Source organism: Haliaeetus albicilla, chromosome 8, assembly GCF_947461875.1.
Source record: "Haliaeetus albicilla chromosome 8, bHalAlb1.1, whole genome shotgun sequence".
NCBI lineage: Eukaryota > Metazoa > Chordata > Aves > Accipitriformes > Accipitridae > Haliaeetus > Haliaeetus albicilla.
The window spans coordinates 11,084,285-11,104,196 of record NC_091490.1 but is presented as its reverse complement, the minus strand read 5'-3'; the positions used below and the strand labels follow the sequence as shown (position 1 = coordinate 11,104,196).

The 19,912-nt window shown below is 37.0% G+C and overlaps 1 protein-coding gene across 6 annotated transcripts in view; it reads left to right on the top strand.

Moving 5' to 3' along the window:
* The window catches only part of MAST2 (microtubule associated serine/threonine kinase 2), a 198,834-nt gene that overhangs the window by 18,046 nt on the left and 160,876 nt on the right, over positions 1 to 19,912 (top strand). For all 6 annotated transcript variants that reach the window (XM_069788840.1, XM_069788839.1, XM_069788842.1 and 3 more), the window contains exons 2-3: positions 4,171 to 4,318; positions 8,008 to 8,150. In XM_069788840.1, the coding sequence (XP_069644941.1) occupies positions 4,171 to 4,318; positions 8,008 to 8,150 (291 nt within the window). The remainder of the gene's footprint in view (positions 1 to 4,170; positions 4,319 to 8,007; positions 8,151 to 19,912) is intronic.

The following is a 19,912-nucleotide window of genomic DNA, read 5'->3' as shown; positions in this document are numbered from 1 at the left end:
ATATAGGCATAGCTCTTAGAAAATGAAATTTTAAACTGGCTGTGTTGTACTTAGCATTTTTTAAAAAATAATAGGCTGTCTCAGAACAGTGCACTGGATTTTTTTTTAATATTTGAAAAGTGAGTTTAACAGTATATTAACCTGCAGAGTGTGATTGGGGTCCCTTTCTTCAAAACATTCAACAGCTATGTAGGCTTCTGAATATTGCCCAAGTGTTTATAAAGTGCTTAACAAAAAAGGGCTTATGAAGAATTTTCCTTATGTAGTATGTACTAAGCCTATCTCCTGTAGAAGACAGCCTAGATTCTTTGGTGAGTGTGGGAAGCTGTTACCTTTCCACTATAACTTTCATATCTTTGTGGTACAAGTTCTGGTGGGGAAGAATTGTTTAAGCTGGGGATGGCTGTTGAAGAAATGCATATGGAATGATGTTTTGAAGTAGCATATACCATTTGGTTGACCTGAAAGGTGTGTGTAGGCAGGATGTCATAGCTGAGCGGATATTGTGGTAGAAGTAAGTGTGCCCTTCAGTGTTGGTGCTCCATGTGCTCCTTCAGTTGGGGTACTCTTAATTTAGATATTATCAGATCTAAAAAGCTCGTGTACTGTAACTCAAGAATAAATATTAAGAATTTGTAATTATTTTTGCCGATAAGAAGAGACTCTGCATTGAGGGGAAAGGGGAAGGGTAGGGAAGTGGGCACATCCTTTGGTTGGTAGGGGTATGCGAATGTCTATATATTGGGTGGAAAAAAAGAGATGTAAAATACAGAAATTGCTTGTAACACCACTTAGAGTACTTTTGTTTCTGACTTTACTGCCCTTCCTTACTTTGGTGCCCCAAATGAATGAATGTTCTTTTTCAGTTGCAGTTTACTGAGAGAAACGGGTGAGACGTGTGTGTGTGTGTTGGGGAAGAGGTGAGTGTGCACCTGAGTGGAAGAAAACTAAACCAAAACAAATAAACCCCCCCAAAACCAAAACCACCAACAAACAACCCCAAAGCCTTGAACGAACAAAGAAGTCCCAGTTAGAACACTTTTCTTCATGTTAATATTGAAATTTTAATTTTAACTGCTGATGGGTATTCTTCTTAACGCAATAATCTCAAAATTGTTTTTGTACAGTAATGTTCTGCTGAAATTTTTTGCAGGCAAAAGAATACCTTGTTTTTCTCTCTTGAAGAGAAAGTCCTATTTTCTTGTATATGCTGATTTTTGTTCCTTTTGTTGATTTGGATGTTAAATTAATTGTTGACTTGGAGTAAAATTACTAAATTTGTTGGACTTTTGTTAGTGAGGTAAGGTGTACCTTTCAAGCTAAGGACATCACACTAAACCATCATCAAGATGTGCGAGACGTTTGTGAAAGTGAAGTAGCAGCAAAAAAGCAGCCAAGAAAATTCCGCGTAGCCTTATCCCTGTTCCCGGATGCTCTTTCCTGTGTCGCCTTCTCCAGATTTTCTTTTCTGGCATTTGTGCTGGGTGGGCGGAACAGGATGTAAAGGGGGTGCCGTAAAGCTGCAGTTTAAGTAAGGGGCGTATTCTGTTTCTGTCTTGGGTGCAGATGTGTTTGCCAGGTGGACAAGCTACTGTTTCTACTGGCACTAGCTTCTGTGTATCTTCTGCCTGCCCTCTTCTTCCCCCTGCCCCAACTCAGCTGAACATGGTGGAAGAGCAACTACAGTTGCTGCATCACCCTGGCAAGCAGGACTGTGCTTCCCCTTCCTAAAGGAACCTAAATGCACTGGTGAAGGCAAGACAATCGTGGCAACGGCCTGTGCAGAGTGAGAGTGGTAAAAAAGCTGGCTTTTCTAGGGGTTTGTGTAAGCAGGCAGTACATGGACTGCAGGGATGACCAGTAGCATCTTGTGCATAGGGCCTTTCAACAGAGTTATGACTAGTTTCAGGGAAGTAGCTAGATGTTGAAGGATGCTGGGAACATTTGTTGGAATTGAAGCATAAGGAGTGTGAGAGGGTAGGCTGGATGAGATTTTTAATGAATTTGCTTGTAACCTGGAGTCCCCTTTTTTTTTTTTTCGGGTTTTTTTTTGAGTTACGGTAATTTCAGACTGTCACAGTTGGGAAACACATGACAGATTTTAGATGTTATAGGCATTTAGGACAGGCCATATTAAAAGCGTGTGTGTATATTTCTGTATGTCTTCTTACAGACATGTATACATATGTAACCACATTCTGCCATCCCAAATAGAAACAGCAAAGGCTTTCTGCCCTTGGCCTCTGCAGCTTTCAGAGGCATGCTGGGGGACTGCTAATGTCACAATTTAAAATTACTTAGCTTACTCCTAAGTACAAACAGAAAGTGTGGTAAATGTCTTTTCAGCTCTCCAAATGACAGAAAACCAGAAGTATAGGCTGCTGGAAATGAAGGTCTTCAGTACCTTTGTGGAGAAGGACAGAGGCAAATGAAAATGTGAGGTTCTTTGCTCCAAGATGCATATAAGGAACATTAAGATTAAAGTAATTTTCAGCTCAAGCGGTTTTCTCTACCCCAGGTCACTTGTTTTTGTGCCTCTCCCCACTCTTGCACCAACACAAGCGTTTGCAACTGCGTGATGAACTGGATAAGTGAACTGACCTACTTTAAGTTACCCAGGTCTGTCTCTTGATCTGGTTTAGACAGTGCGGCGACTGAACGTCTAACCGTAACCAGAGGAAGAAATTGTATCAGCACAGTACCTCTCAACCTGTGAAAGGTGTACCACTGAAGCAGATGTGGAGCAAAGCAAAGCATCTGTCCCTCAAATAACAAAGTTATTTACTATTATGAGGTGCCAAAAGATTTCATGATTAAAAGGAGATGGGGTCTAAGAAAGGTTGAGAATGAGTGACTCAGAGCTAAGTGAGGATTCTATTTCAAATCAAAAATTTTTTTTTTCATGTAAACCCACTTTATTAATGTCTGGTCCCCCTCCCCCCCCAAAAAACCCCAAACCCAACAAACCAACCCCAAACAAACCCACCCAAAACACCTTGAAGTTTTTAGAGTGTGTAGTCCTGGTCTGGATTTGACAGTTGAGGCTAACACTGTAGACTGAACAGATCTGAAATAATGACTTTGGAAATAGATTTTGACTGAAATCTGCACATTTTAATTAAAACCTATTACTGATAGATTAATTTTTGATTTAAACATGATTTAAAACTACATTAAACCGTGTGGTGATGTATCATGCAGGGAAAGTGTTCCTTTCGGTTTATTTTCTGTCTCGGATGAGATTTTATGAGGATAAGCATTGCTTGAAGTGCTGTATAGCTAATGAGAGGCATTTGAAATAAAATGGAGTAATCCGTTAAGACATGTGGAACGTGTTGCACTACTGCAGAGAAGGGAGAACTTGACCTAGTTAATCTATATAGGCTATAATGGAAAGTGTCATATCTTCAAATCCATGTATGATAGCTATGCTTGTAATTCTTCTTTGGGTGTGAAATGAAAGTTTAACACCTCCAGAACAATTAAATGCACGAGGAAAGCACTGTGGTTGTGCTTGCCACTGTTCTACCTACTGCTATTTTGATTGAAAGTTTGCTGTATGCTGTGAAAGGAATTTACATGTGTGGGAGTGTTTCTGACGAATACATGTCTAATTTTGTTTATAGTAATAACAAAGACATTACACAAAGGATGATCTCTATCCTAATTATTATTTAGTGATACATATCATCTTGTAGCAGAGCTGTAACTTTTATAATAGGAGTTTTGGGTTGCATTTAGACATTGCAACAGTTTCTTTATAGGTATTTTACTCATAGACTGGAGGCAATAAATATTCAAGGAATTCAGATAAAATACTCTTTGCTTTAGTAGGAAATAGCTTGAATCAAGCTGAGCCTAATTTTTCAGTAGCCTCTTTTCCTACACGCTGTAAGAGCAAATAACTGCGGTAGCATAATTGCCTTTTTCTGACTATTATTAATGATATTCCTTAGAGCAGTAGTGTTCAGGGACCATATTTGGCTGGGATCTTGTGATGCGCTTTCTGTGCAGATATGTGGCACAAAAGAGGGGGATTTACAATTTTAAGCAGGGTGTTTTTATGGGGCTGGGAGTGTTTGTTTAAAAAAAAGTCTCATTTATGCTTTGGAGATTCTATGTTTCAGAAAACAGCTGTCATTAACAAACTTCTTGTTTTTCTTTCTACAGGAGATGATAACAGAGTCCACTCCGTTACGTTGCAGGAAGCTCAGCAATCCTGACATCTTTTCATCTGCTGGGAAAACCAAGCTCCATCGTCAGCTAAGTCAAGATGACTGCAAGCTACGAAGAGGTAGTTTGGCAAGTTCTTTGTCAGGTATGCCATTTTGTAAGGACCATGTGACAATTCGTTAGTATTAAAGATGCAGTATTACTTGTTGGCATAACAGTTGTAGTAACAGGTTCTGATCAGTTGTTTCTTTAAAACTTGAGAGGTGAGCTCTTGTTGAGAGGGCATACAAAATTTTTTGTAAGAGAAAGATGCGAAAAGAAATATTAGTAGAAAAGAGTGAAAAAGAGAGACTGGATTTGGAGTGAAATTCTCTGTGTTGCCCAGAGTGAAAAGTTAGATGCTAAGCCTTAATGTGCAAAGTTAAAAGAAGGGAGCAGTGGAACTTCAGGCAACATGGTAATGCATTCTTACCCCTTTTATTTTTAAGGTCAGCACTGACTGTAAGCTTGCCTACTTTGCCATATTGTTTCTTACTGAGAAGCTGACTTTTATATCAGGTTAAAATGATTATTTAGTTTCTTTTCGGCTTCAAAAGTACTGTAGGCTTTTGTGTAAGTAAAAGTAAAATAAAAATCTTGCTTACTAACTCAAGACTATACTAACTATTCAGTTTGTATAAAGTTTGTTCTTTTTTTTTCTTGTGAACACAATCTTCAGCCCTGTCAGAGAATTTAGTTTGTCAACCGTAGAACCATGGAGCAAGCATAGTCTAGTAATTAGCCAAAAAACAGACGACCAAGCTCAGTAGTTGTCTTTTTGAAAAAGACTTTGTATGTGGGCTGGGGGATGGTTTTACAGTGGTTTAAAGCTGGTATCAAAGTCTGTGATGCTGGCATTATATCATATAGAGCTGCATGATCAGTCTAGAATGAAATAGCTGATCTGCTTGAATACTACTGTTGTTCTGTAGGGTTAACTTGCAGCTCATTTCCTCCCTAATTAGGTTGACTGTTTGCCTATTTGCATGTTAGTGCAAGAACAGAAGGGTTGGAAACTCTCAGGTGGGAGGGGAAGAGGAAGAAGGTGAAACCACCCATTTTGGCAGCAGCATGGGCTTGACTTACATGATTGTGAAAATACATCCAGTCCTGGTTCCTCTGTCTTTTATCAGGGGAAGATAAATTTTTTAGTGTTTCAGGTGCTAGGTGTAATAGAATTAGCTAAGCAGTAAAGTATGCATGTTTTATTTTGGCTTGGCCCTGTCTTAATGTTTTATTTGTAATAAGTGGCTTGTTTCTGAAAAATGGAAACTTTCATAAATGTTTTGCACTCATGTAAGTTTGTTCTCCAAGGTAGCTTAATCGCTAGAGGAGAACAGAAGTTTATTAACCACACAGCTATTGGCTGATTACAATGGCCAAAGATAGTACTGTAGTTTTGTGGTTGTTTTTTTTCTTTTTTCTTTTTTTTTTTTTCCCTCTTGAGTAGAAGTAAGCAAAGAAAAGTAAATAGGAGGAATCAGGAAAACTGGAGAAGTTCTGTTTCTTTTTTAAAAATATTTTTTCTGTTTGGAGATAACATTCTTGTAAATTTTCTCTTCTGAAATGATAATGTTCTCCAGAACTTGTTGCTTCATCTTAATGACTTTTCAATCTACTGTAGCCTGATTCAGGAAGGGAAAGAGCCCCAACAAGATCAGTTTGACCCAACTGGATAAAGAAAATGTAGATGTTTAGATATATATTTTAAACGTGGGTGTTTGGAATGTATATAGGGCTTGAGGCATGGCAGGGAAAGGCTTTAGCTTCAAGCTCCATCCTGAAAATAATTCCACCTTATTTTTGCAACAGAAGCAAATAAGTTTAAAGAGTATAGGTGGTTGTGCATGCAAACTGGTTGGCTTAGATTTCACTTTTGATGGAATTCTGTCTTCCTGGATTCAGATGTTGTGGAACTAAAAGAAGATACTGATAACTATATCTTGCGGAGATAAGATATTCTTGCTCTCAAGCACTGGCATTTTGAACTGCTGGATAATTATATGATTTGAATTGCTATTATAGGATATCTTTGTTAGTGCTTTACTGAAATAAATACAGAAATGTACATTTCTGTAGTTTTAGATCTCTGCAGACAAGAGGAGTCATTGTATTTACACATAATCTTGAAAATGAGCAAACCATGAAAATCATGCCCACAGCTGTAAGCAGCTTGAGTGGGACTGGGAAAAAGGTACAGCATATTATATGCTGTGTGTCTGCTAGCCAAAGCTGAGCTGTCTCATCTCTCATACACTTTGACTCATTCTATTAATTGTACTTGGCCCATTGCTTGTAACTTGCCCAGAAAATTAACATAAACAACTTTAAAAAAAAAAAAAAGAAAAGAAAAAAGATGCCACTTCCACTTCACACTCCCCCACCCCCCCACATCATGGCTAATCACATTATGTGACAGTCTTCCAAATATTGTAGCTGCTTGTATGTAATGAATGTAATATTTCGCATCTAATTCTAAGGTGAAGTTGAATTTGTAAAATAGCTTGCTGCCTCTGAGAAAAAAAGTACTTTTCTACAGTATATGTGATTAAAGATGTAGACTTCTTCCTGCTACTAATTGCAACAAATGTTGTAGTATCCGAGCATGTAATAATCTGTTGAATGCAACCGTCCTCACCATGCTGGGAAGTGGGTTTGTGTAATTTAGTCTCACAGTCCTAATTTTAAGGAAAAGGGGTATTATTCACTCTCATTTTGCAGATGGTGAAGCTGAGTACAGAGGTTGACTGACCAAAGTTACAGCGGAAGTAATCTGGAAGCTAATAATGGAACCCAGATTTACAGACTTTTTCACTTATGTGTTTTTAACCACAAGACTATCTTTCTTCTCTTTTTTTTTTGTGAATGACATTGTACATAAAAGGAAACTGTCAAACTTGATGGAGTCAAAATATGACCTACTTTGACTTTGGTTCTTTCTCATTGTGGAAATCTACTGCTTGACATTTTTCAAAACAGAGCGTATATTGACTAGAAAAAAAAGGTATTGAGCAGATCCTTTTAAATGATTACTGTATTTCCTGCAGTGAAGTACAATGGTGTGAACTTGTTAAGATAGGAACTACTCTTCTCACTGTTTGTGTATGTAGCATGGGAGATTAGTGTTTACACTAATCAATCAGATACAAGGGAGACTTCGGAAACCTACAGAATGTTTTGCTTTTAAGATAATATGATATTGCTGAAGAGTGAAATTTTTTAGACAGAAAATATCCATCCATGGTTCAAAGCAAAACAATGTTTAAACATAGACTGAGTTCTGATCACAGCTGCATGAAATCTACTGCTGAATGTTCCAATGGTAGGAGAAAGTGGGGATGTCTAGATGGCTAAGCTATTTAGAAGAGGTAATGTTTTACAATTAAGAATGCATTTTCATAAGAGTTTTTAAAATTATACCTAAGAGATTTTGTAACATTAACATTGCCTCTCTATAGGGCAATAAACTGTTTAATTGGCAGCAAATACTGTTTCCTTTTTAAGCTGTGTGAAGTATAGAAAGGTATAAAGTGATAGTAGTCTGTTTCTACAACGTTTTGGATTTACCTGTTACCTCATAATGTAAACTAGATTTTTTTGGAAATACTTACTTATCAAACATAATTAATTCACAGGTAGTGCGCTCTTACAAGTTCTAACTTACCAAGACCTTCAAATTACTTTTTTTAATTAAATGCTTTTTCTCCACATGCAGTATTTGTTTTCAGCGTTGTGTTTTGAACTTGCAAACTTGTTTAAAAACAAGCTGATAGTATTTTGGTTTTGTTTTTAAAGGAAAACAGCTACTTCCCTTATCAAATAGTGTCCACAGTGGAGTGGGACAGACGATATGGCAGCCACCTGGAGATACCTCAAACCTGGTTCGCATGAGAAATCAGTCTCTAGGACAATCTGCTCCTTCACTTACTGCTGGTTTGGTGAGTGAGTCTGGGAATACTCATGATGGTTTTGTGCTATAAATAAAAAGTGGTGTGATCCTGTGCTTTAGTTTTTACCTTGCTTTCCATGCTCCTGCTCAGTGAATGCAGCATTTTGTTCCTGTGAGCCCTTTTTAGGGTAGAGCGTGAATTAGGAGGAGAATATGTTTGTCCTGCTTTTGACAAAAAGCAGGAAAATAATGTGTGTGTGAAGAATAATTTCTTTTTGGGATGCTCCTTCTCAGTGCTACTTAAGCTGCCTGATACCTGAAAGAAAGTATCACTGGAAGTCTAGGGAGATGTGAGCATGGGAACTTGACCATTTAAAACAAGTTCAATTGGGAAACAGTTTTCTGCGTAGCTACCTCTGCCTGTTTCCCTAGAGAATATCTAGGGGGATGAAGCTGGAAGGGATAACTGTCCAAGGAATTGAAGAGCTGGAACTGACATCTGCTTTTCTGCATGGTTTCTGTCAAAAGATTTTGGTAAAGTGAATGTATTTTTGAAGAATGTTGCATCTGTTAAATTAGCATTTTCTAAGAAGAGTATTCTGTATGGGGGGGGAAACTCGGATGGCTACAGTCAACTGAATTGCAAACCAAAAGCAACATGTTTTGTTTGTAGATTTTTCCTTATTACCTCTAAATATCTAAAATCACTGAAGTGCAAGGAGAAGAAAAATATAAGAATAAGAAAAGACAGTTATTTGTGAGCAGTCATATATGCAACAGAAATGGTTGCTAAGTAGTAGACTAAAAGCAAAGCTGGAAGCTTTTTTTGCTGAACTTCTATAGAGTTGCCTGTATAAAAAGTTTCACTCCAATGAGAAAAGTGTGGTGTGCACTACTTTATAGAGCTGCAAGTAACTGGGTAAAATTATATTATATTGTAAGACTGTTTAGAAGCAATGACCCCTTAAGTAAAAGGCTGTACCTTGGATATAGCCCTTAGATTGTTAGCCCTTAGAGTTTCTGGGGGGATCCTAGACAGTTTGGCACCACCAGGCTATAAAAAGAAACTTAAATCTTTGAAGTTCAAAAAGCCATGCATTTGTGTTACCCTAATTTTGATTTCACAGTGAAGTATTTGTAGTCTTAGCATTTTCAGACATGCTACTGTATTGAAATTCTGATTTGATTTAATTGTGTCTTAGTTTGGTGCCTGTTCAGTGTCGTCTTAAATTTCTATTATTAGCAGTGGTTATAATTTGACTATATCAACAGAAAGGGAAAATGCTCATGTGAACTTTACATCTAAGTATTTATCTGATGGGGATTAAAAAAAGTAATATGTTAAAATACAGGCCTGTTCTCTAGAGGCAGGCAAATGCCTTGAGGCTTCATCGCTTAAGTTAATGAAAATAACTGTGCTTTAAAACAAAGCATTAGTTCTCAGATATTTGATATGGAATACTAGTTTGTTGCTTAACTGTGTACAATTCAGTGAGCTGCAAATGTGTTCACTTGTTACAATTCTGCGTATCAATAATATGATATATTTTCAGTTTGTCATGGCAGTGTTTGTGCTATCAAATGTTTTGATATGAAATGCAATGCCAATAGCTTATTTTAAAATAATTTAAAGTTCTTTGCTTTCTAATTAAAGCAGAGAAATTCAGCTATAAATCCAGTATTTGTCCCTCTATGATGGTGGTGTTAGGTACTGAAGTATATGGTCACTTTCCTATCTCTGTATACTTTATGGTGGGCTGTGTGTTAATTACAGTTGCAGTTAATTAAACCTAGAAATTAAGAATTTTTATATGGAGTGGGTTTCTAAAGCAATGACTAAAGAGCTGGTCACAAGATGAACACCGAATCAAATGCAGTGAGACCTGGGATCTTGAAGCTAGTTACATGTTTGCAACTGTTTTAATATGCTTGTGGTATAGAAATACATTTCACAAATTAGAATAGCAAAAGGTCTCTTGCCAGTATAATTAATCTCCTTTGAAGAATAGCTCTATTAAGAGATGACTAGGTTCAGTAATGCAGAGTGTCATTTTAATATGCTAGCCTTGATTGCTACAGCATTTAATTCTTTTATTATTTGTTATAATGCAATAGACGGATAGCTAGAGAGAAGTGGGAGTGTGGTATGGGAAAGCCAGAATACTCAAAGCTATATGCATTGTTTCTGCTCCCTCTTTCTGGCACTGTAGGTATCAGTGGGTTCTCCTTTGCTGAATTGCTTTGCTGGCATTCAGTAATGTGTTTTTTTTACTTTCTATCCACTACTAATCCTACAGATTGTTTGCTGTGCTTAAATTGCATTCTTTTCAACTTTGAAAGTATTTGCAAAGCGAAAAGATAAATTAACAATAGCAAATCTATAGAAATTAGTTTGCAGCTTCTGAAATGACTGATAGCTAGGCTACTTATCAGCAACAACTCAAGAACTGGAAATACATCAAATTCTAACATGCTAAACTACATAAGCACAATTTATTGTTAGACAGAATCTTTCAGCTTGTACGTGTGTGATAGCCTGGATTAATGTGTCTGCATAGCAGTTGCCACTAGATCCTTGACTTGAGAAAGAAGCCGGGACAGACTGTGTGCTGTCATGGTGGAATGGTAGATGTTGATCTGATCTGTGTGCCTTCTAAATATATGTGAGGATTTCAGAGGATGACCATCTACTCTTAAGACGGATGGTTCTGATCCTAGTAGATTGAATTCTGATGGGGAGCATCCTATTTAGGACTTATAAATCCTTAAGATAGCCAAGGAAGTAATCAGGGAAAAAAAGACATAAAGCATCATTGTGGGCATCTCAGTGGTGTTTTCTGCTCTCAAGACCCAAATATAGCAAAAACTGGGGGCACAGGGAGTGTGTATAAAGTGTGTGTATAAGGAACAAAAGGATAATAATATGGAAATATGGAAAATCTCTTATCACTTCATTTGGGGGTTCATCTATCTGAAATCTTGATCTGCAGGCACCTTGTCATAAAAAGAGTTAGAACTTGGACTGTGTTTTGAAGGCAACTGATGTGAATGATCAGGAATATGGATGCATTGCTCTTCAGGCCTTTCTTCGTAAGAGATCAGGGTTTGTTAATTTTAGAAAGGAAAAAGAACTTGTGAAGAGAAGGTTGTGATTGTTGTAGAAGAGGTAGATTGGGAGTGTCTGTCTTGCAAATATTTATTTTGACAAAACTCTGTGTGAATGAAATTGATTGCCAGAAGCAATGCCGTAAGGTGTTAATATTCCAGGGCTGGAGCATTTACAGGTGGGCAAGGGATGTTTTTCCCCTGATGTTTATTGTTAAGGACAGGTTGCTCAACTAGAGCACTATGCTAATGCTAAATATGTGTTTACATTTGTAGAGAGAGATGTGTGGTTTTTTTAAGTGTGTCCCCCACCCCATCACCCCCCACAGAGAGCATCTCAAGCACTGTCTCCAGCATTTTGTGAAAGAAACATCTGGCAGTGTGCTACCCATTAATTAGGACTACATCTTACACACATTGCTCACTATCTAATGCCTGGAAAAGTTTGAGATGTTCCAAGAATAAGAAACCATGCATGTTCCTTCTGCCAACTGTGGTGATGGGAAAACATTTGAAGAAGCCTGTCAGTGGAAAACGAGATACTTTTGTGAAAGAGATTTTGAATGTTGTGTTTTGTTTTGTTTTTTTTTTTTTTTAATACTTACAAACTTCAGTTTTCTAATGTGCTTCCAGTACTGAACTGAAACTCGCTGTACTCCTTGAACTGAAAAACTGAACGTCATTTTTGAAAATGAAGCTGAGGATTCTAGCTGTGTGGTGGCAGTTCTCTCTTTAGAGTAAATTTTCTTCCTTGTATTCTGTACCACATGGTACATGGTCAGAGCCATTTCTTTATCTTCAGAGGTGAAGTCTGCTGACTAAGCAGTTGGTGCTCTGTTAATCCTCTGATGCCAGACTTGCAAGAGTTCCTTGTAGGGTCGGTCTCCTCTTCAGAGAGTAATTTCAAATGACTTAATGGTTTTACGTTTACTTTGTAAGCTAATGGTTAAAATAAAATGAGACAATTGCCTATTCTTTGCTGTTGTAGAGAGTGCCAAATTGCTCACCTTCCCCTGGTCTTGTTCTGGAAGTGATTAAAAAAAAAAAAAGCCTCTCATTTTGAATAATGATCTGGAGGATAGAAAGGCTCAAATACAAAGACATGAAATTACTAACAATCTGAAGAACTTTCTGTGTTGAATAACACTGAGCCAGTGATGCTGTCCATTCAGCCTGATTAATTCTGAACGTGTAGTTCCCCAAAGCTGTGCAGATTCGGCAATAGCAAGTGGAATGGGGAAAATGGTTGTCCTTGTGATGGTGGGTCCTTGGCTCCGCAAGGAAGCGTGTTTTGGAAACCTGGTAACTGAGACAGACTTCACACTGTGGCATGTTATCTTTGATGTCCAAGTTGAGGTATGCTTTTTAGATGTAGGAGAGAATATGTACTGTTTATTTTCTGAAATTTTACTCCTTTGCTTTTTTATTTCATTTTAGATATGTTAGGAATGGAATCGATTGTACTTACACTATTATGGGAAGTTAATATATTATTTCCTCTGTGCAGGTTGCCCTTCATCACAGAAGGATGTACTTCAAATCTGTATCATTCTAGCAGGAAGAGTGGCTAGCTGGCTACAGATTTGGGTTTGTGGGTGAGACAACTTAGGTAATTCCCTTTAAATTCATGTGAAAGCTAAATCCAATTGCTAATTTTTCTACAGCCTACAGAGGAGTTCGTGGTGCTGGTCCGCCATCTGCTGGTGCCCCGCTGGCAACTGATAGAAATATAATAACTCCAAAATCCAAGTACGGTTTTGTAAAACGCTTTTAGAGAGCCTGGTAATTGTTAGTGATTGTTGCAGCACAGGCATGTTATTTCTGGGATTGTGTTCCACAGTAACTACCTGCGAATAACGTGGCCTTTTTTTTTTTTAGCTGGAGTATGAATTAGCTTCATATTTTAATACTGTACCATGGTTTGCAACACTCTTTTTCTGGTAAGAGAGATGATGGTTGGGATAGTTATGAATAAGATAATATTTTTTAAAAAAATTATTATTTGGAGCTAATTATATAAATCATTGTTTGTGATTTTTGGGTCAGAAGCTGTGTTGCCTAATTGCGTTTTGGTTTATGGCCTGCTAGGTGGTGCTGGAGTACTGGAGGTCTCAGTATAGTGAATTGCGTTTTCAACACAAAATGACACATTGCTACCGGGCCAACCTAAAGAAGAGCTAGAGGTGTTTTCCAGTAGACTGTAGCTAAAGGAGACCTTAATTCTGTGTTGATTGTCAATTCAGTACATAAATTAATAATTCAAAAGGCTTGATGAAGTGCAGTGGAACTAGAAGTTCAAGCTTCTTTATACTCTGCTTCAAAAACCCTCCTAGTTATAAAAGGAAATTCTATATCTGGGTCTCCTACTTAGTCCCTAGTGCTTTACTGGATTTACTGTTTATTATTTAGGATCTCCGCTTTATGCAGGCATCTGGGTAGTGGTTGTTAATCTCACAGTGATGTGGTCTTGGAAGGAATACAGTTTGTAATGATTAGCAGGTATCTGACTAGCAAATTAAACATTAGTTGCAAAGCACAACAGCTGATCTTCCACTGCACTGTCCACCTTTCTGCTCAATATGTACGCTGGCAGTGAAGTGAGCGCATAGAGCTTAGACTTCTACCTCCTCACAAAAGAATTAGATGTAATCTCTGTCTTTTTATTGAAAAATACAGTACTAGTTGGGGGACAAATCATTAATGCCAGTTGTGCATAGAGCTATCTCCTGCTGATTGACTGGGTACTTATTACAGAAGCAGATATTTGAATCTGATGAGAAAACTTCATTTACATTTGTGTGTTCTAAAACACACAGCTTCTCTTTTCCCCAAATGTTTTGTTACAGAAAACCTTACTTTTAGTTTGTATTTTAGGTGGTAACATGTTGATTATTTAAATGTTGCTGAGTACAGCTGAAATTTTTTTTGTTTAAGAGTAATCATTGAAGTTATAGCTCATGAAGACCATAAATTGTTTTAGGGAGCAGAGAAATTTCAATACTTGACTGTACAAGTAGAATTTCATATTTTTATTTTGTTAGAAAAACGGAAGATAGCAGAAACTGTGTTGTATGAATGGATGGATTTTATTACTGTATGAAGTCATTGAAATTGCATTTTAAAGTAGCAGTTGTAATTATAATAACCTGAGATGGGAAGTAAGTGGATTTCCAAATTAAGACCATGTGAAGTCTAAGTTCATGCATACTAATTAAAAATTTACATTTACTTATGCTGCAAACTCTATGGGCAAATCTTTGAGAATTTGGGTACATTATCAATTTTGGAAGATGTGGCTGTAAGGAGATAGATAGGAGATGAGTGTTGTTTGAAGAACTAAAGCTGTGTCCAGGCTTATATTTGTTTGAAGGGACTAGGTTTGAGGAAGAGGTAGGGAGCAGGTTCTAGACAGAGGGTTGAACGTATCGGCATGAGCTGATTGATGAAAGTAAGAACAGGGAATTTGGTTCTGGTAATGCGGAACAGTGGAGAAGAAAGCCTTTGCAAAGAAGTAAATGATACTGTAAACAGACTGCTGAAAGCTTCTTTGAATGTATTTAAGTATTCTGAGCAAAATACTGAGCATTGGGGAGTGTTTAGAGTGCTTGCAGAGACTTACCTTTGTCACAGCTTTACTGTATCTCTGGTAGGAAGACTAAAATGCATATGCTATAGTTCTGTGTGTTTTCATGATAGATTCAGGACACATGCTTCACAATGGCGTTCAAAACTGACAGTCCTGATAGGTTTTTCACTACTAGACTTCATTCTGAGTAATTCATGTGTATCTGTGTAAAGAACAGCAAATGATTATGGTAAATTCTGTACTAAAGTTATATTTAGTATATAGTGCATATTACTTAAACACAGTCAGCATCTTGCTGTGAAGAAACTTCACCATAATACTTAAACACAGCATCTTTTTATTCACTTCAGTTAAGTGAATTCCATTTTGGAGTGGACTCATTGGCTCAAAGGAGATTTTCATACTTGAAAGAAAAATTGAACACCCTTCTGTGTAACCTGAGGCTTGTCATCGTAGGAAATATGAATTCGTAAAACTTGCCTTGTGATAATTGTTAGGCACTAGACTGTCAGTTTGAATGATTGCAGTTCTCATTATCTTCAGATGCTGCGTGTTATTTTTTTGTCTATGAATATGTTGAATTGATTTTTGGCACATGCAGTCAGTTCTGTTCCTGACAGCAGCACTATTGTAGGTGTAAAGTGAGAAACTGCTGCCGTGTGCATGGAAAATTAGGTTTTTTTTGCTTGGGGAGCTGTGGGGAACTTAAGGTAGAATATAATGAGTTTTTCAGACTGGCTTGAACAGACATTGTCACTGAGTGAGGCTTTGTTCCGTAAGAGTGTTGTTCTGTGGTTCTTATTGACCTCTATATAAAGACACGCTGATGTATACAATAAAAATTCTGGGTTTTAATTTAAAATAGTAAAAAAATTGGCTGGTTTATTTTGGTGATTTTTGGCAGGTATTTCCACAAAAAGGCAGTGTGAGATGTCCATGTTTAGTATTTTAATATGGCTGCCTTCTGTGTCTGGTAACACTTCTGGTAACTGTTTCCTAGGATGTGATAATAGGAGGATAAGTCTTTAAACATGACATAGTTTGTTTGCCTAAGTTTCAAACAACTTTGTTCCAGTAATGCAAACTGGTTTGAGCTTTAGGGCATCTATAAAAATCCCCTGTAACTCTTCAACTAAGCAAAAATTTTGGAGATGCTCTAGAAATGAGTAGCATAATTTGGGTGCTGTTTTTTGTTTGGTATGTTTTCCTATACTGTATCATTTTGATTTATCCAAGCCATGCAATGTATCTTTCCAGCCATCCAAACTGCTTCAGCTCTAGAGATACAGCGATTGCTTATTTTACCAGTTGGAGGAAAATGGGAATCCAGTGGTTTATATGCTTCACCTCTGAACAGCTGCAGCTCAGAATCTTTCCTAAGAGTTAATCTAAAGTCCATTATTACCTTGAGATTACTAGCGGGGGAGAGGTGAAATCTCTTGGCTGAGATAAGTGTAGCCTTGTAAGTGAAGCACAGTACTAAAGCCTGAGACTTATGCAACAATCCTGATATCTGAACTTTGATAAACTAAGATACAGAGAGGTTAAGTCATTTGGTCATCAGTAGAACTGGGAGTAAAGCATACCTTACAGACTTTCTGTAAAGCTCAGTTTATTAATGCTTGGAAAATGTTTGAAGCTCAAATGGATGGTGCTATGAAATAACTTATTCCTCCATTGCTGTATACAGTGTGGCTGTGTCATTCTCTTATTTCTGATTGTGTTAAAGATATTTAGATTTTAAAATCAATTGTTCAAAAGCCAGGGAATACCTTGATCTCTTACCTGGCTTTGCTAGGTTATTATTGCTAACCTGAGGATTTCTGCAGCAATTGTGAGCTTTAAACTCTTCCCTGGTGGGAACTAGAGAGTCCTTGTGCTGTGAGAACATGAGGTATGAAGTCAGAATAACCATTACACTAGCAAGCTTGATTTAGAGTCAATATCTGTAGTTCTTCCCTTTGTGAACAGAGACTAGGATAAATAATGGACAGGCTGTTTTTTCAATGCTTTGTTTATTATAGGAATAGATGAGGAAAATTCTTGTATTGTGGCATTTTGGATCGATCAGAGTTTTTTTCACTGAAAGCAGTTGTGGCCAACTAAGTATGTATAGTGCAAAATTTGCTGAGAGGGTGCCTTATGTGTTCAAAACAAACCAGCTTACCTAAGCTGTTTTATTAGTAAATAGTGTGGAACAACTGACTGAGGTGCTTCTAGCTTTTGTTATTTATTGCAATGACCAAGTTTCCATGTTAAAAAAAAAAAAAAAAGAAAAAAAAAAGATTCTGTGTACATCACAAATATAAAATGCTGTCATGTTGAGACTATAGTGTGAGTATTCAAAAATGTGTGTCAATGTGAACTTTAGGTTATTGGCAAGGGGGAAATGTTTATAATAGAGGAAAGATGTGCAGGGTTTCAGATCTGTCATAAAAGGATGTGAAATGTAATTAACCTAAAATAACCTTTAAAATATTTTTTGAGCCTTATAAATTAAATGAGCTGTTGAGATAACTTAATGAGAGATTTTAATTTTATACCTTAAATAATATCCTATTAAAATCCTCAAGATTTTGCTTTGTGATGGAATCCACTGAGACTTACATTTTCGCAATGACCTCATGATTCAGTAACATTGTTAATGTATTCGGTGCATATTTAAGGGGTAAGGTCTAGGTTAACGGCAGCATTTGTTCTTTAAGTGCTCGAAGCCACAAAACTCTAATTGAAGATATGAATGTTCAAACCTCATTATTTTAATGTGGTCATACAGTATAGTGACAGTAAAAGTAGCTATATGATGAACTCCTATGGCAGGGTTCATAATTTGTCCATGAAAACAAATTATTGTGTGAAACTTGGAATTAAAATTCCCTGCCTTGGAGTTTAAATAAAACATGAAACTTCAGGTCTAACATGGTTTCTATATTTGTCTTCACTCAAAATTAGAAATAAGTATTTGCATACCTGTAATATAGAGAATACTGCTATGTGATTTGGTTACACAAGTAAAGGTACAGCGCATGCACTACATTTTTCACACAAAGACTTCTAGTTAGATACTTTGTTATGTATTTGTTTCAAGTAGTTAAGTCTGCAGAGGTACTTTTGGCAAATATGCATCTCAAATTTTCTAAATATTGGTAATTGATCTAATTTAATGGATGAGCTGTTGCCAAGGAAAATACATAGTGTGTTTATCACAGTGTCAAGAATCCAAGGGTTGAAGACAAAGGTCAGAATATTCATTACTGCTTGCATTTCATCAGTGTTGCTAACCTTGCTTGCCTGTTTGCAGCTTTGCATACTATGCTGTCTCTGGTGTGAGCCAGATCCCTTTTTAAAATCCCTCCTGCCTGTTCTGATGTTCCTAAGCTCTCCTTTCCTTCCTGTGTTCTCCCAGAAGTGTTTATTTTTCTCTGTGGCTTCCCCTGCCCCCAGAAAACAGGGGGAAAAAACCTCCCCACGGTAAAAATTTGTTCTTATTATTTGATGATAGTCAGAAAAGTTGTGAATTCAGACTGCTTTGTGCACAAGTATACTTCTGCTGCAACCTCCTTAATCCCTCTTCACTGTAAATTCTTCGGGCTGTGGACTGCTGGTCTGGGACTCTTAGTGTGAAAGCTATAGAGTTGTGTCTCGTATTACAGTTTTACTGTTGCTCAAAATTCGCATGTATCTTTCTTACCGTACAGTTACTGGTTCTGGTATTTATTTCTGTAGTATCTCCTTGCTAAATGAACGGTGTTTTGAATCATGGGCTGTTGATCCACAAGTTCTTGGACTCTGCTCAAATGACAGTATGCAATATAAAATTAAGTTTGTGGATATTATTAAATCTATTGATAACTGTTTGGTTTTAGGTAAGTGTTGTTTTGCCTTAATTCACTTATCAAATAATTTGTTTCAAAGTAAAATGTAGGGTGTTATGAATTTAAAACACATGCATGCATTTCTTATCAAAGAAATCTTAAATCTTATTAGAACAAAATAGGCTAATGAAATAATTAGATAAATTTGGCAGGATAAACTGATGAGGTTTTTGAAAGAAGAGAGGAACAATTTGTAATATCGTGTACTCGCAAAACTATCTGAATTGAGAGGAAAAGTACCCTGTCAACATTGTCAAATTATATTGATCAGACATCAGCATCAATCCTGATTAAATAGGCAGCTGTTTAAAGTGATATATTTGACAATGACATCTTTTTATTTTCTTTATGATTACTTGACTGCTGACATGTTTATTTTCTCAATGTAATTTACATACTGTGTTTAAAATGTTGCTGACTAAGAAATACTTGAATTATACCAGACATAGAGTAGAAAGAAAATCAGACCTTGTTATTTCTGGTATGAACTTGTATGAATATCAGGTAATACCTACAAACAAAACAGTTGATTTATGTACCAACTTAATTCCAAGAAAGCACTCTAATAAATTGAATGGAATGTTTCTCTTTTTTTTTTCTTTAATGCTAAAGGTTATTTAGAAATCAGTTATATATAGATTAGATCTAAAAAGAAAATGGCAGTGAATCTTTGTATAAATGAGAGGTGTTGAAACCCTTGGGGTACCCTGTTCCTTGTGGATTATTGTCAGACAAATCTGTGGTATTAACTTCCCTGGGAAAGCGTCAAGAATAGAATCATGGAATGGTTTGGGTTGGAAGGGACCTTAAAGATCATCTAGTTCCAACCCCCTGCCATGGGCAGGGACACCTTCCACTAGACCGGGTTGCTCAAAGCCCAATCCAACCTGGCCTTGAACACTTCCAGGGATGATTAATACCCGTTTAACTGGGGGGGTGCCTGGCCATTAAACTTGGCTCTACAATGATGTCATAGATATCCCTTAGTGTTCTAATTGCTGAATTCCTCTATTTTTCCATAAGCAAAAGGTAAACCGCTGCTTTTCCCCTTGGCTTACTATAAATTGCAATGATTTCAAGGGAAAGGTGTTGTGGTGCCTAACTTCTCCAATCAAGTACATTAATGATGCATACCCTTCCATCTGCTATCTGTTTTCTTTTTCATGCCATTATTAACAAGGCTTTTATCATCAAGCGTTGCCTGCACTGTATGAAATCGCCATCTGAAAATAGCCATGGGCAACC